At 39.6% G+C, this 17,855-nt stretch overlaps 1 protein-coding gene across 2 annotated transcripts; it reads left to right on the top strand.

Moving 5' to 3' along the window:
- The first annotated feature begins 21 nt into the window (after positions 1-21).
- Positions 22-16,666, top strand: slc25a42 (solute carrier family 25 member 42). 2 transcript variants are annotated; one of them, XM_049597752.1, is made up of 8 exons: positions 22-462; positions 4,703-4,881; positions 5,978-6,089; positions 6,324-6,349; positions 6,542-6,708; positions 7,852-7,968; positions 8,539-8,690; positions 8,802-16,666. In XM_049597752.1, exons 2-8 carry the CDS (start codon positions 4,789-4,791, stop codon positions 9,125-9,127), a joined length of 993 nt encoding a protein of 330 aa, XP_049453709.1. In that variant the 5' UTR covers positions 22-462; positions 4,703-4,788; the 3' UTR covers positions 9,128-16,666. The 2 variants fall into 2 exon arrangements, with proteins under 2 accessions (XP_049453709.1, XP_049453710.1); XM_049597753.1 differs by lacking the exon at positions 22-462 and adding an exon at positions 4,517-4,600.
- The last annotated feature ends 1,189 nt before the right edge of the window (positions 16,667-17,855 follow it).

Here is a 17,855-nt window from a genome sequence, read left to right on the forward strand (position 1 = left end):
CTAACCGACCTATCCAAACATGCCCCTCCTCAGTCAGACTCCATTTCCCACAATGCCACTGCGCTCGTCCTTGTCAAACCTCACTGTGGTCAAGCTAACGTTAACTAACTGCCTCGGTCGCTCACAGGAGCAGTAACGGCAGAAATAACAGCATGGGCGACGCTCGTCACTTCAAGTCCCTGCAGAGCTAATTAATATGTGAGTGTGTGGAAGACAGTGCCTTCAACACCTGGGGACATTTTTACTTAGACGCAAGGTGATTATTAAAAAACCCACAAGGCTGTCGACGAGAGTAACATTAACGTTAATGAAGCAGCAAGCTAACAGCTAGCTAACGTTACTTGACCTGCTGTTTGGCTAACTTGGAAACAGTTTCCCAACAACCTGCTAGCGACTCGAAATAACGCAGCAATTGAAGGATATCAAAAACAGAAGTCTTCGTGCTGGTGTCAGATTTATAAGGTAAGAAATGAAGTGTTTGTGAGTACTGACAGCTAGCTGGCTGTGTTTTTGTTAGTGGGCAAGTTTCAACAAGACTGGTGAGAGCAGCAACCACAGAGACAAGCAGAGGTATGGAGGTTAGTGTATGAATGAAAGTTTAATTCTAGACTAACATTGCTGGATGTAATCACGCCCTGTTTGTGGTTATGCAGTGCCATCGTTAGCACAAATAATCAGAATAACAATAATATTAATTGCTCAGGAAAATGGTAGCATATGTACTGTGACAAAAGTATTGCACTGACGTAACAGAAAAGGCACCAGGAGGATAAAACAACATGATTGCAATTTAATGCAGCCCTCTGCTGAAACACCACCAACTTTAGGATTCTGCTAAAATTGACAGATTTTATTTTGATAATCGTTTGATCATTTAAGTCAGTTGTTAAGCATAAATGGAAAATGTGAGGATTTGCTTCCTTTCTTTATTTTTTATCCAATACATGTCTGGATTTTGAGCTGTTGGTCTGATGAAATAAGCACCTCTACTCAGGAAAATAGAAGCACTATTTGCTGACATGTAAACCAAACAATTAAAAAAAAATCCATACATTTCATTTTATTTAATTAATTTATGCATTTGCATAATAAAACAAAACAACAGGAATACAAAAAGAAAACTGTGCAGGTTGATATGTAAAAACAAACAAACCTGGAGGCTTATTTAAGGAGTCTCGCCTCAGTAAACAAACAAGTAAACATAGAATCAAAAAGCAAACACAAAATAATTAACATAAAACAAGCAAAAGCATAAAATATTGGTGTGTGTATGTAATCAGTAATAAAATTATTGGCTGCACGGATAATCAAAATATTATGGAAGTTACAATATGGCCAGTGATGAAGCTAAAATGCCTCACAACATACAATTATTAATGAAGCATTGTGATGCTACAGAGAAACCCTGCCTTCAAATGGTATTTAAGACGTAAGAGAACATACTTGTTTGGTACAGACCCCAGCAAAAATCACATTATCATGACTTTAATATTGCTTTAAGTGAAAATGAAATGCAAAATCTACCATTCCCACTAAAATCTTGACTCATATCGCAAATGCAGGACTTGTCAAAATTGTTGTGTTGCTGCTGTTGTGGAATGAATTGGATGAAGTGCTCTTATTATCTCGTCCATCTCCACCTCTAACTTTCAGACAGTCATTGTTATCTTGACACAGTCTGAAACACTACAGTTCACAGATACATTGATATTTTACCGATGACTCATGTAAGTAACTCAGCTGAAAATGCAGGTTGTATGGTCATTGGATCCAAGACACACAGAGCAGACATAGCTCGCTGTCAGGAACAAGGAACTGTAAAATGATCTTCATGGGGAAGGAGGCTGCTGGGAGGGGTGAGGGACGTCCCCTAAGTAAGGACAGTGGGTGAGGTGAAAGGGTACGCATTAGGGGTTTAAGTGCTCATTTGAGGATCTGGCATGAAGCCCTGTTGTACTGGTGCCAATACGAGTTGCCCATGACTACCCAGCTTTTCAGCAGACCCTCTGTTTGCTCTCTTGTCTCATGGCTTCCCCTCTCCATCTTGTTTTGCTTGATTCTCCTCACTGCTACTAAATGCCATGAACCCTGATGTTTTAAGTGAAACTTCTCCGAAGAATGTGAATAAATATTCAGAATAATACTGGCCCTTTTTTGAAGCTGGATAAAGGTTATATTTGGTGAAGTTTTAAAGCTGAAGCTGCCATTTTTTCAGGGCTGCCCTGTAACATCCAGTGGAATAATCTAGCACAGAACAAAATCAGAGTAGGGTAATAATTTATTTATACATTCAGTACAGCAAAATGTTCTTTTTAAAGCGGAAACAGCTGTGTCTACAACAGCAAGTTTACTTTTTAAACTAGGTCTGCAATTGGCAGTTACTGTCCATCAATCTGTCGACCATTTTCTCAATTAATCAATCAGTTTTTTGGTCTATAAAATGTCATGAAATGGCGAAAAATGTCTGTAGTTGTTTCCCAAAGCTCAAGATTACATCTGTGTCTTGTTTTGTACACAACCGAAAGATATCCATTTTCCTGGCTTAGAGGAGTAAAGAAATTAGAAAATATTCACATTTAGGAAGCTGAAATCAGAGAATTATGACTTAATTGATTATCAAAACAGTAGCAATTAATTTAAAGTGTCAGTGTGTAAAATGGGTTGAAAACAGTGACATCAGTGGTCAAATTCTAGATTGTGGGGCTCACTCGCTCACCCCTCCCGTCGGGTAAATGATGGTGGCCTCGTAGGGACAAAAAGCCTTGCGCACGAGTTTTTCAGGAGTAGGTCTATCTAGCGACGAGGTGAATGTTTATTTAGAAATCTAAACCATGTTACGATATTGTAATGAATCCCTCACGAGCAGGAGACCAGAGGAGTATTCGGGAAAAAGGCCCGTTTATTTGAGCACTCCAAAAACTCCAGTAACACTCCAGGGGGTAAAAGACTCCGTCCCAAACTCTGACTCTTCTGGCATAACAGACACACTTCATAACTTTACACACATACTCGTTTACCATACCGAGTGGGGACCCCCCTCCCCTCTGTGCTCCGCCAATCTCCAGCCCGCACACTGACTGACAGTGTAGCTGGTAAACAGAGCTTAGCTGTTTATTTGGCCTAGCAATATCTCCGGACTATAGTAGCTGCAATGGACGACTTTGAACGCGATTTTGAAGAGTTTCTTGTAGCGGACACAGACTCAGAGCCATACCTGTTTGAGCCGGAGCATACAGATGAGGAACTCCATGTGTTTGATGCTGAGCGGGCGAGAAGAGAGGCTGAATGCACAGTATTCGGTGCTACCATCGTTGGGGACATATATCATAAGGAGGGAAAGCGCCGCAGAGAGTGCATCACAAGGAGTGAAGTTGCGTCTTCTTTTCCTCGCAGATGACGGTTCGGGTTCATTCTCTCCTGTTGCGTGGTAGGTGTGGTCCATTCGCAAACTTTATAACTAAAAAAACTTTTCACTACTCTCTATCAGCGAACTACTAACACTCTCTGCTGTTTCCTCCTCCTTCCTTCCTTCCTTCCGCTGTTATAAGTCTACGAAAACCAAACAAATTTTATTTTATAGCGATTATACACTTGTATAACATATTAATGGGTAGAATATTCAGATTCAGATTCAGATTGACAATAAACCATGCCAAATATTACACACTGGCCCTTTAATAGTAGACAACTTATCGATTAATTGTTGTCGCTCTAATATAAACTTTATATCTCTAGAAACAAATCTAAACCCTAAATAACCTTAATAATACTCCTGTCATCAAAACACAGACTGAAGATTCATTAAGTGTGTATAACATAGAACTCTATTTTTTGCTGTTGTGGAAAATATACATATGTTCCAATGTGAATTATTAAAAACGGTAGGTCATTCATTAAACAGTAACCTGAAAGGAATTATTGCAGCCCTGCAAAAATAAAAATGCCAGCCGTATATGCATTTTCTTGCAGTTCAAGTTTTAATATTTGAAAATGTTTCAATGGTGTTTTAAAGTGAAGTTGGTATAAGCGGTGCTTGGCTGTAAAATACATGTAGTAGTGACCCTGTGTGGGTTGAAGGTTGCATGAATCAGTGATTTGTCCAGTAAAAGGATTAGCTCATTGCAGAACGTGCAGATGTCTTTGTTTGTTAATGTAGTAATCGCCCCAGATAATGTTCTTCCTCTAAAGTTCATCATGTTATTCTCCACTAAGTACATAGGCGAGTATGTCCTGCATGGGCTTCAGTTGTGCTCTTTTTTTAATTTTATTTTGCTGTTTTGCTCAGACAGACACCTTTGACCTGCAAGTCATAAACTCTGTCCTAACTTATTGTAGTTCTAGTTTGCTTAGTGCTGTTATATAGCCTTGAGAGATGTGGCAGTTGGTTAAAGGTAATTGGATTGTTTCAGTAACTTATTTACTTGAGGTGGGTGTTGTATTTACAGTTTCTTGTTTAAAGACAAACACTGTCTGTTAGTCATCACATGCTTACAGGGCATTTCTCTAGTCAGAAGGGGGAGTGTGGTAGAATGACAGCACTACACAAGAATAGATTCCTCTGCCTGCAGGTCATGCTTGTCACTTGATCCTGACACAGAAGGTTAGCCACGGAAATGTCTTGTCAATCGTTTTATATTGAGGCTAAATTTCAACCTAACACTGACCTCTGTCTTCCTCTCTGACCTCTCCCTCTCCTCTGTAGCTCTCAGCTCCTGGTGTTGCTGCTCCCCTCTGCCAGTGCTTGAATTCATGAGCACGCTCAGTGACAGCCGCACGTAGTCCTCGGGGATGGGGAGAGGAGTACAGGAACAACGGGCATCACACGCGCAGGGAGAAGTGCTGACGCTGGCTTCCTCCAGTCAGTCAGAAGTGCGCTATGGGGTAAAATACGATCCTTCCTTCAACACCTAAAGTGACAGTTAACCCCTGGATCAAAAATACACATTTTCCTCTTAGCTTTAGTGTTACTTATCAGTCTAGATTTATTGGTGTGAGTTGATGAATGTTAGAGATATCAGTTGTAGAGATGTCTATCTTGAGTAATCGGGTCATGATTTCTGGAAAGAGACATTGCTGTTGAGTTTTTCACATGTATTTTTTTGGCACTTTCAGCACCACAAGCAGAGTGCCATCTAGATCCGTTATATCAGAGAGAAGTCAGACATCACTATAGTTGATATATGCAACACTCTGCAACTCACACCAAAACAATCTAGATTGATAAATAGCACCACAGGTGAAAGGAAAAATATGTATTTTTGATTGTCGGGATGAACTGTCACTATAAAAGAAAAAAATACACTCAAAAATTAAGTCCAGGTTTTATTTATATCGTTTTTTGCAGGTCAGTTTGAATTAGAAAATAATATAGCTGCTTAATTGTGAGTGAATACTGGAGCATCTGGAGTTTTTCTAGTGTGAATGAATGATCCCAAACAATACATGTAAGCATCTATAAGGCCAAAGAGTCACTAGTGCAATGTCACGCCACTGAGCTGACTGTCAGAAATCACATGATAATAATCACAATGCAAATTCTGTTTCAGATTTCCCTTCCCTTTTACGATACTCTTGATGCTAACATAGCTGTCATTTTTTTTTTTTTTTTATTAACTCCTGTCAAGGGAATGTGACACATTGCTCAATGTGAGCGATGACTGTATTGTGTAGAATAAAGAGATTGTGATTATGTGGTGATCTTCAGTGGTAGAACTGTATCGGCATCCTGAGGTTATTTCAGTGTCTGTGTATTATCTGTACTTTCTATATTTGAAGGAAGTCATATGAGGTCATCTGATCTCCTTTATAATGTTTTATGAACTGGTCAGTCAGACGTCATCTAATATACTCACATAACTCCAGTTTAATGATCAACAGCATCTCAAACATGACTTTGCTCACATGAGGAGGCAGTTTTTACAGGATTCACCATGTTGGTGTTGGTAACCCTAAATGTCATTCCTCCATCACTCTGCAGGGCCCGAAGCTCACGCGCTCTGTCCTCAACTCGCTCTTCTCTGGGGCTTTAGCAGGCGCTGTGGCCAAGACAGCTGTCGCCCCTCTGGACAGGACTAAAATCATTTTCCAAGGCAAGTTGGATTCTCTGCTGACCTAAAAGTGGAAACAGATTTTAAATTAGAAATGACCCACATGGAAGCCATGGAGTTATATCGAGAACCAGTGTGTTGTTTTTTTTTTTGTTTTTTTTTTAGCTGTGTTGCTCTGTCAGTCATATAAATAAGAATATTAGTAAATGTATGATGACCTACAGAAACACTGGACACATACATGTTATTTATATTGCACATATGTTTTGTTTTTAGTGTCTTCAGCAAGATTCTCTGCTAAGGTAAGTTTGATCACATAGTTAATGTCAGTTTCTTAGTTATTCAATAGATTCTCATTCATAAGAAGAGATTGATTCACATCAATTGCAGTTAATATAAGCAGAAAGATGTTCAAAGACAAAAATCTATTAAAAAAATATATAATCAATCAATCAGGAACTTGTATGTGTTTATGTGTGCACACCACATTACAGGAGGCCTACAGATTGATCTACCGGACCTATCTGAAGGATGGCCTCCTCAGTCTGTGGAGGGGGAACTCTGCCACCATGGTGCGAGTCATCCCGTATGCCGCCATCCAGTTCTGTGCACACGAGCAGTACAAGGGGCTGTTGGGAGGCTACTACGGCTTTCAGGGGAAGTAAGTGTCACTTTATACTAGAGGTGTAGCAGTACATAGGAGTTACAGTTTGCTTCATACCTCGGTTTAGGACTCAAGGTTTGGTGAGAGTTCAGAACATTGTAATAAAACAGATGCATAAGGATACATTTCTTGTCATTTATTTTGGGCAGCCAAAGTCTCCTATCTGGGGATGTAACTTTTTGCGTACTGACAAGTTTGTTGAACTTAAATTATCATAAAAATAAGGAACACTTCAAACATATCTGCGTTACACTGTACCAACACTTAACAAACACTTTTCCAAAAGGCAACTGGACACAACAGGCTATAAAACTGAAAAGTGTCTGTTATGCTATAAAATTGAAAATACTAAATAAATAGAATAATATAGAATAATCTTCCAGGAAGAGCTGTAAAGCATCGCTGGGGAGAGGGGCGTCTGGAATACTTTGCTCAGCCTACTGCCCCCACGACCTGACTTCAGATAAGCGGTTGAAAATGGATTGATGGAAGGATGGAAAAATAAAACTTGTGCATTAGGAGGAGTGTTTCAATTAGCATTAGTTACACCGTGGCTATATTTACATATTTAAAGCACCCAAACATTTATCATCCCAGTGATCCGCACATCTGGGTGATAACGTTGAATGTGCTTTACCATGTTGGATATGTTTCTGTTTACATCCCCTACAACCACAGAGCAACGCCGACGCCATCCTCGTCCCCTGTAGCTGAACAGGAACCTGCAGGCTGGCCTTCCAGCTCCTCAGTTGCGCTCGCCATAGTGTGACTGTCTCGCATGTTACAGCCTGACAATCAGCTTGTTGTGCTAATCTCAGCATGTGTTGCCAGAAGCTTACAGCTGAAAGTGTTTGATTGGAGCTCACGCTTGTGAACTTTGTTCTGCATACCATGTGCTCTGCGTGCAGCTGCATGCACCACACTGTAAACCTTGTATGGTGATGGTACAGTACAGCATGAATACGCATACCATTACGGCCCCAGTTTACACAAGTAGACCTACTACTCAGGTCTGTTGGCTCATCTATTGACCTTTATCTTTACATTTGAATTTAAAGCTCATTTAGGATTGTCTTTGTCTTGTGGAGTAATACAAAATCTGAAAGGCTGATGTATACAATTGTTTTCTCTGTGTTCCAGAGCCCTTCCTCTAATTCCCAGATTTCTTGCCGGGTCTATGGCTGGTTTGACAGCAGCCATGCTGACCTATCCTCTGGACATGGTGCGAGCTAGGATGGCTGTAACACCAAAGGAAATGTAAGGCCATCTTTAATTGCCAATACACAGTCATCAATGGGTGTTTAACACACACATATACACACTGATAATAGCACTACAGCAAAACAACATAAGGGGCTACATTGATATGAGTGTTGCTGTGAATAAAATATGGAAAATTTGAAGGCTTTTCAAGAGCCATGACACTACACAGCAATGCATGATAAATTTAAATAGCACAACATTGTGGAGGTCTCGGATCTGTCAGGCATGATGCTCTAAATCATTCGCTAAGTCCTGCAGAGCGCTCATTACTGGCCAAAACTTATTACTAATGACTTGAAAATACGTCAGAAAAAAACAGAGTAGGTGACACAACAAACTGTTGTGTCACTGCACTGGCTTCAGAAGTAGTTGAGTTCCTGTTTTGCTTCAAATGAAATTCACATAGTGCTGTTTAGTGATGTCGAGCTTCTTCTAAATGAAAACAGACTTAGATTTTTTTTTTCTGCCAGGATGCCAGAGTCAAATTCTGAGCAGGAGCATTTTGCTGTACAATTAAGCATCCAATTTGATGTTTATTGTGTTTGTGGTACCTCCTCTGTTTAGGTACAGTAACATCCTGCACGTGTTTATGCGAATAACCCGAGAAGAGGGCCCGAAGACATTGTATCGAGGCTTCACTCCCACCATGCTGGGTGTTATTCCCTACGCTGGTCTCAGCTTTTTTACCTATGACACATTGAAGAAAATACATGCAGGTAACGCACCACTGCCAATGCATCTATTTACCTGCAACATGTTCTTTCACACCTAATGTTAATGTTGCATATATAAAATGGCACTCCTTTATATCCTTCTGTCCCATGCAGAGCACAGCGGGCGCTCACAGCCCTACACACATGAACGTCTAGCATTTGGAGCCTGTGCTGGTCTTATTGGCCAGTCAGCGTCTTACCCTCTGGATGTGGTGCGACGCCGCATGCAGACTGCGGGAGTCACGGGTCACACTTACGGCACCATCCTGGGCACCATGAGGGAGATTGTGTCTGAAGAAGGGATCGTCCGTGGACTCTACAAAGGTCTCAGTATGAACTGGGTGAAAGGGCCCATGGCGGTGGGCATCAGCTTCACCACCTTTGACCTTACTCAGATCCTCCTGAGGAAGCTGGAGCAAATGGGTTATACGGCACGATAATAATGATAGAGGTAGAGGAAAATGGGGGGTAACAGGAAGAGAAGCTCCCCATACATACACCCTGTGAAGAGAAAAGAAGTGAGAGAGTGACGAGTTTGTTTCGTTGCATAAAAGCGAAACACACACTCGCTCAGGATGCGTGATATTAATGTATTCTCTCGCTTTATCTGTGTGCAGCGGGGAATGCACAGTCCCTACAGGCATGAGGTATGTTGGACGGTACAGAGTACCTGTACACACTGTTGTCCTGTACAGCTAAGTGCAATATGCTCAGTGATTTTATGTGTTTGTGCGTACACATAAATTATAACGCTCCTGCCGTCGTGGACCAGGCCTGCAAGTGTATTTGCCAGTCTAAGAGCTTCACACACACACACACACTGAAGCCTCCCAACTGCCTTGTGTGTCTGCTTAAAACTGACACCTTCCAATGCAATGCTGGTTGCCATTCATTTATTAACTTTTTAAGATGCATTTGATTTAATAACGGTAAAATTTGCCCCCTTGAGATTGGTTTTATTGTGAGTGCGTTTGTTTTAAGGAATTATACCAAAGGTTATGATATGAGTTAATCGTAGATGATATGATGTTAGTGGTGTTTGTATATTTAAGCACAAAAGTTCTCAGAGTACAACTACATAGCAAAAATCTTGCCTAGCAGAGAGGTAACAGCATTGTTACTGCCGTCATATGGTCCGTTTTTCTTTGAGTTGAATATATTGAAATCACTATGACTCCAGTTTCTGAGTGGAGCACTCCAAGACTGACTTTTATTTGTACAGCAGATAAATGAGCTGGATTTTATGCCAGTGCCAACAGATGTGAAGTACAAAGAGTGCCCATATGATTTTATTTGTTTTCACTGTGATCATGTCATGTGTTTTTTGTTTTTGTTTTGTTTTTTATTTTGTCAATTGTGATAGAGAGTTTTGTTATTTGAATTATTAATACACATGATTAGACAGATTTCAGCGCTAGTTGGGAATGCTAGCTGAAAGTAACTGACATTTAGTCGCATGTAACGCACATCAAGCAATGTAACAGGTTATTTTCCAAATGTGAAATCATAAACACTGAATTAACAGTTTAGTAGCAACTAATGTTTTAAATTTGAAACAGTACTAGTGTAAAAAAAAAACAATCCTTGATACATCTGACACCACCGCTAAAAGGAGAAATAAAACTAGGTACACAAAATATTATATTTTTTCTTTTTTAAAATAACAACCATCACACTGCTGGTACAGCCTGATCTCAGAATTGCGTGAAATGGACACGAAGCCTTAACAACGCATTATATGGTGATGGGCGCACAATATGTTAAAGTCACGTGCTGGTGACACAAAAACGATGCTAATGCAAAGTCAGTTAAGATCTTTTGTCATGGTGGACACATGGATTCAGTATCGAGCGAGAAAGTCTGCGTAGGGCAGGCCCACGGGAAGTGTGTCTGGCTTTGAAGCCAGTTTTTGTAGTGGCCAAACAGTGGAATTACAACTCCAGAGTCTGCACATAATGCAGTTGGCCACTAAGACTTGCCCACATACTAACATTGGGAAAGAGACGTCTATTTATCAGTGGATACATTTTTTGTAGCGTCACAACCCTCGTGAAATGACTCCTTTCAACGTCAGGATTTAATCCATTCAGTCAGATAACATTTGGCAAGTCTAGCAGAGCCGTTTGATTAATTCATTTTATTTCCATTCCAGTTAGTGGTGCACTAAATCAGAAGTGGCTGGTTCGGCCAGCAGAAGTCTGGTGCGCTTGGTTTATGGGCCCAGTGATGCATACGTGCCGATCATTCAGGTGATTTCATACCACGGGAATAGGGCTTTTTTGGCTTCATGCGCCACTGAGCAACTTTCATATCTCTTAATACATGCATAGCAAAGGGTGGGTAGGAGCAGCGGTGGATGGGTCAAACAAACATGGACTTTCAACCAGGAGACTGCTGTTTGTGCCCAGTTTGAAACCAAAAGTCAGCGTAGTGACTGGAATTTACAGATTTAACAGAACTACACAAAGTACTTTATATTGGTACTTTACACAGGTACTGCTTTATGTAACTATTCAAAGTACATAACTTGACATCACCTACGCCCTGTACAAAGTTATTTCAACCAAAACCTCGATCTTTTCCGTAACCAAGTATTCCTTTGGTTCTCTAAACCTAACCAAGCTTTTTCCTTTCCCTTAACCTAACCAAACTGCAGCTGCTTTTTTGCATTGGCATTGTTTTCATGTTGCCAGCACGCAACTTTAACACATTTGGTGCCCACCACCACTTTCAGTTTAGTTTATTAGTTTATTTACAGTAACAGGGACCATGCATAATACAATTGTCAAGCCAGAGTTAGCTATATAGCTAATTAGCATCTTCAGTTCCTGGACAGGAAAATATTAAAAGACAATACAGATAAAGATTAAAAGTTTGCAAATTTATAAACAGTACATCACATATAAAATGTATATATGTTATATAGTCTTGGAAAACAGTTTATTCCATTCACAGGTTCAGATCAGTGATCACATGATTGATTTGTCTTGAACAATGGTTTGAATGTCGTTTTAAAAATACTCAAACTTGTCCATTCTCTGATTTAGATGGGAATTAAGTTCCATTTATCTTCTGCACTAACTAAAAATGCTAAATGTCTGAAAGCAGTTTTCCTAAATTTAGCCGAGCAGTCCCCTCTGGCTGATGCTCTGATGTCCCTAGCATTGTCCCTGCAGAATGACACACATTAACAGTGTAGTGCGTTGTTTAGAAGGTCATGTCCATTTCATGTATCTCTAACAGACTGTGTTGGCTGGTTGTAGATCTGTTTTGTTTTTATGTTCTTTAATAGCTTCAGAATTTTTGATATTATCGGATGTTTAATTGACAGAGATCGAATCATTTTAAACAAGCGGTTTTCAAAAATTATCAAGGTATCATTACTTTTGACAGCCTCAGTAGGAACACATGTAACATCTAAATCAATACAACAACCGTGCAGTGAGTACTACCTGTATGAAGTGTACAATATTCTGTGGTTGATGCTGTGCGAGAGGTGTCGCTTTAGTCGTGTTGTTTTGGATATCGATATGTTGAGAGGTGTTTATAATATTATGTCCCATATGTCACTGATACAGATGCGCACAGCGTCACATCGAGTACACAAATGTTGTCTTCCATTTGCTGTTGGTTCAGCAGCTGCAGGGGGTTTGCTCGGCACATGTCATAGAGCTGTAGCAGTATTTGCTAATGGATTAGCTTGACTGGAATTATGCACACACATAGTGAAGAAATCGCTTGAGCTCTGTGTTACAGGCATGATCGAGTATATTTTAGTGTTTGCAGTGTTGTACATTACCTCAAAACGTAAATCAAACGCTCATGAAATCCTCACATATCTGTGTGTTATGTTGAGCAGTGCTAAGAATGGAAATAGCTGCTCGGTTGTCATTTGTATGTGAGACAGTTTGAACAGTATTGATGCAGGTTCACAGGTGTTGAAGAGTGTCAATAGTTTCTATACTTAGAGCGCACATGCTGAGGGAGCAGCTGAGTGCAGAGCCAGGTGGGGCAGAGGGCAGGAGAGTGTCATCCTCACCAGAATAAAGCATGATGTTTTCTCCACTACACAAGCTCAAGTTAGTTTAAACCCACCCTGAAGGAACTCAAAAAACAATAGTGCAATATTAAAGGTAAACTATGCAGGAAATGCCGGTTACTTTTTGTAAACTGAGCCCCTCCTCAATAAACTGCTAGTACACACACTGCAAGCTACTACTCTAAGAACGTCATATTTGTTGTGCTAATAGAAAGCTAACTAAACTAACCGCCAACACCTACCTGTCCAGCAGAAAACAGGCAAACCCTGTGTTGCTCTGCGTCCCCATTATTTCCTTCAGTGCTCATCAGCCAAAGTCAAAGCCAACCCCAGACTCAGTCATTTTGCAGCAAGCTCTGTCTGCGATCTCTCTTAACCGTCTTTTGAATTTGTGCTGCTGCTACGTGGTCGCTACCTTTTTTATAAAGTCCAGACCAAAGCAACAGGACGTCGCAGACATGAGAAAATATGGACGGGGCGCAGGGTCACCACCACATACTTCTAATGGGTCATAAGTGATGGTTGCAGCGGACTATTTTTGTATGAGCCTCTACATTGTTTATTAGGAAAACCCTGCATAGTATACCTTTAATGATATTGTTATATTATATTAAAAAAACTCTACTAGGGCTTCACTACTGAGCTTTAAATACAGATTAATCTATACATTATTTTAATTATCAAAGTGTCCGTTAACATTGCTTACTGTCTGTGTTCTGACCAGCAGACAAACAACTCAAACTATTCAGTGCTGTAGAAAAGGAGCATTTTAAATGTGTGAATCTTGAATCATTTAATATCTTTGCTATTTAGAAGATTAATTGATTATTAAATTGGAATTGATACATTTATTTGTCCATTAAAGGAGCTGTATGCGACATTCAGAGCATATATATGCTTCAGAGTCTGGGGCGAGATTGTCTGCACAGGGCTCTCGGATTTGATTTTTCCCTAACCAATCAGTAGAGATCAACGACTCACCCAGAATCTGACGTCATTAGTATCCATGCCTCGGGGGTGCCGAAAACAAGCGAGCATTGCCACATTAAAATATCTCCGTCGTCGTGCACACCCAGCTGCATCACCGTTAAATCCAGTTTAGCAGCTTCCTTAATTTGGTCCTCCATTAACGCGAGTAGTGGCGAAATACCTCGACAGCATCGTTAATGTGGTCTGTAGGATCTGTAGCGGTCGCCATTGTTGCTATCCTCACCAGTTACCCACCGGCGTACAGCTTGACATCAGCATGGCGCTGATTGGCTAATCGCTAGACCTGCCCCTACCCCCGGCGTTCATTGGTCCGTCCATCGTTTGGACGAGATAAATCGCAATTTCATTGCAGTATGCCAGACCAGAGATGCAAGCCTACTGAGTTGAGTGGGCGGGGTCTATGGTCTGGAACCAGGCTAGGGGGAACTGGAAGGTGAGCACTTTGCTTCGGCAATGACACTGCTGTAACCGACGTAAGAGGGCAGTTCGGAGTGGCGGTGATGAGCTAGTCAGTGTCATGCAGGACTGTCTTCCACAAAAAGCCGAGAAGCTGGGATTACAACACACACAGAGGGAGTGTGACTTAATTCTCTGCTCAGGACTCTATTACCTCACTATATCTTTACATAGCAATTAGTTTTTTGCTGAAATATTAATTCTCTGAATGTCGTATACAGCTCCTTAAGCAATCATTTTATCGACTGATTATTTCTGTTCTAGGACTTGGTATATAATGTTAATCATTGTTGCACTAATACCACAACAATACTTTTTTGATATGTTACTTAGAGGAATGCAAATATTTTTTCAAACTTTTTTTGTTTGTTTAACAAAGGGCCAAACTTCTCAAATGTCAAATATGTTTAAAAACAAGCAGCATAGGAAACATAGTCTGAATAAACTAGTTTAAAATTGGTAAATTAATTATTGAAGTAAGAAAATATCCCATCATATATGAGTGAAGAATACCATTTGGGTCAGCCCCAAAAAAGTTTTGAGATTCGATACTCAGCCCAGTAGGCAACTGGTTCCCAAGCAGGGGTCCTGACCCCCACTAGGGGTCGCCAAAAGCTTCACGGGAGCGTCGAGAAGCCTTGATAAAATCATACAGTAGGCCTGTATCTCAGCATTTAATTCATCTCTCTGATGCAAACCAAATGAAATCATTTCAAAGTTTAGATTATTATTCAAGATATAAATAGAGCCGTCAGTCTCTGCCGAACAGCCTCATCCTGCTTTAGAAACGTATGCAGTTAAAACAACCAAAGAGCTGATAGAACAATGGCCAAGCAAAAGGAGAAGAAAACAGTTAGTTTGTCTAAAAAGAAGCCTATTAAGTATGTATGTCAAAAAAGTAGAGTATTATAAAAGAGTAAAAAGAGTATTATATTAAAAGTTTCTACAAATATTAGGAAGACTCATCTGTGATATTTGCAGGAAAAATTCTGCTCGAAATTCATCCAAATTGCTCGAGTTACACAAACGTCCTGCAGTTATTCTATTCAATATTTGGGTTAACTGTACAGTTTATCAGTTGTTCTGCACTGTTATTGTTCTGTATTTAATAGAATATGAAATATCTGTAAGATACGTCCTTGAGTCAGGGGTCGTCAGTTTACTGAGTGATAGAAAAAGGGCTTCTTAAGCAAGAAGTTTAGGGACTACCGCAGCTACTTCACTAAACTCTGCTCTCCCCTGACGGGCCTGTCTGACCATCATCAATTTGTTTGATGTTTTTATTGTTTTCTTCTTCTTCAGTGAATCAGGAGGATTGTAGCAGTGCTCTGATGACACACACATAAACACATATATTATTCTAATCAGCAAACAGTGGTGATGCATTCATGTTAACAACAGATGCAAGTCTAGTCTTTTAATATCAGTGTGTAATCTTTACGTCTTGCCTTTGTTAATAGTTTGAAAATATGTGTAGCTGAGTTTTGATCAATGACAGCTTGAAACCTGCACATGCTCTGAGCTGAAGCGTGCACGAATGCTGCATAGCAGAAAGTACACAGTAACCGAAAGCTGAGTGAAGGGTAGTTACTGACTCAAGTGCCTGGCGAGGAATAGTAACGTTTCTACTATGACTGAGCTACTTCTACTAACCTTTTTGAAGGTTGCTTCCATTTTCTAGCCTTTGCTTCGGTCTTGAAGTTCCGAGTATTTGAGGGACAGCAGTGGGGGGTTTGAAGTTTGGGATTGTGAGACCTCTGTGACTGAATGTATAACTTCAGCTCCAGTTTTTGTATGTGAATTTTGTAAAGCTATAAAACTGCCTTGCAGGGTTTTGCTGTCTAGGGTGAAATGCATGACCCTTGGCTCCCTAGCAGACTCCAACCCATCCATTCCAACCAGACTAGGACTAATTTGAAAGTTAATGGTTATTTGAACCCTGATTTCAATTGGAAGAGCTTTGTAATCTTATCATCCACCTATTGATCCAACTATAGATCAAAGGAGATGGATAAATACATGATGAAATACACAACCCAGACAATCATGAAATGCCAAAAAAGTACATATTTAGTTGTGAACCTGACAGTGGCTTAATAATGAGGAATACTGACACACTACAGAAACAAAACTTGGAAAAAAACAGATTTTATTTGCTCTCTTAAAAGCAAATTTAGTTGTTTTAACCTTATTTGTAGGTAAGTGACGTGCAAACAAACGATGCTACTGTGTTTGCATGTTTCAACGGATCACCTTGTGTCGTTTTTGTTTCAGTGCAGCAGTGATGCAGCGGCTGTTTTGTCAATCCCAGTGATTTGTGCCAACTGAATGTAACCGTACCTACACCCTGTGTCCGGTCTCTAGTGATGATGGTGTATCTGTAGGAAAGTTTTCAAATAAAACTGGATGTTAACAACACATTGATGCTCGTTTTTTTCTATTCTACTGTTCTGATCCTGTCCTTGAATGTTTGTACTTATGGAGTTTCTTTTGGCCATGGATTAAAACTTAAGTTTAAATAAAATATGTTCAGTGTGGTTTTTGAGGACACGGCATGAACACATAATAACTGGAATCACCAAATTGACCACCTCAGAATTTTAAAAGCATAATTATATGTATACATTTCCTATTAATTACCCCATTTAGTGGACTGCTAATAGTAATGGCCCAAAGAATAGTAATAAATGCATAAATTGGTAATAAATATATCACCTAATTACATATAAATACATACTAAATGCAATTTAAAAAAAATTGTGGCGATAAGTATGAATAGTACATTTGGAAATAAAGAAATACATATGGAAATATAAATGAGTGAATTAATTACTAGGGAAATGAACAAAGTTATACCAAATATATTTAGATTTATAAATATAAATCAATTATGAAATAAATACTAATATATATGTACACAAATCTTTATTTTTTTTGGATTTTTATCATGCTCATTTATTTATTTATTTATTTATTATTTCCTGTGTCACTTTTGGGCCCCATACATAGGACGTTTTTTATGCTTTTTTTAAAAAAAAAAAAAAAAAAAAAAGAAAAGAAAATTTAATTTAATTTAAATTTTTTTGCTGACAAAATGTGGTATGTAATGACATCTACACAAAAATATAGCATTATTCACTCATTCATATACATTTATTTATGTCTGTTTTTCTTTTATTCTTATCGTGGTCATTAATTAATAATCAATTTATTTATTTCCCGTTTATATATATATTATTTCCCCCTCACATAACAAGGAGTCTTTGTTCAGACTGAGGACACATGGTAGGCTATGTAATGACCTGCAGTGACCAATGGGGGTCGCTCCATCCCCATGAATGAGTGACCTTCTCGGGCTGTAGCTCCACAGATGGCCGGTAGGTGGCGGTGCAGCCCGGCGCCGTGAGCTGAGGGAAGGTGAGCTGGGTCAGACGGTGCTGCTGCTGCCTGAGGCCGTGCTGAAGCTTTGAACTTGACCGTGAACGCAACACGGCAACATTGGAACCCGCGCCGAAAACGGTCCTAATTAATTTAAAATATCATCTGATATCATTCAAATATATTGGGTGTTTGAGACTAGATTTAGATGTATGGTGTTTTTTTATTTTTAGAAAGAAAGAAAAGAAATACATATTTTATTTAGGCTATTTGTGGGTATTTTACTGCGTGTTTGTGGCTGTTTA

The sequence above is a fragment of the Epinephelus fuscoguttatus genome, linkage group LG15, assembly GCF_011397635.1.
Source record: "Epinephelus fuscoguttatus linkage group LG15, E.fuscoguttatus.final_Chr_v1".
Taxonomy (NCBI): domain Eukaryota; kingdom Metazoa; phylum Chordata; class Actinopteri; order Perciformes; family Serranidae; genus Epinephelus; species Epinephelus fuscoguttatus.

Bases quoted from the DNA above. Each gene is read 5' to 3' on its own strand.
- slc25a42 (XM_049597752.1), top strand. From the start codon at position 4,789: ATGGGGAGAGGAGTACAGGAACAACGGGCATCACACGCGCAGGGAGAA. The intron at 6,709-7,851 runs GTAAGTGTCACT...TCTGTGTTCCAG, and splicing joins TACTACGGCTTTCAGGGGAA to AGCCCTTCCTCTAATTCCCA. The intron at 7,969-8,538 runs GTAAGGCCATCT...TCCTCTGTTTAG, and splicing joins GCTGTAACACCAAAGGAAAT to GTACAGTAACATCCTGCACG.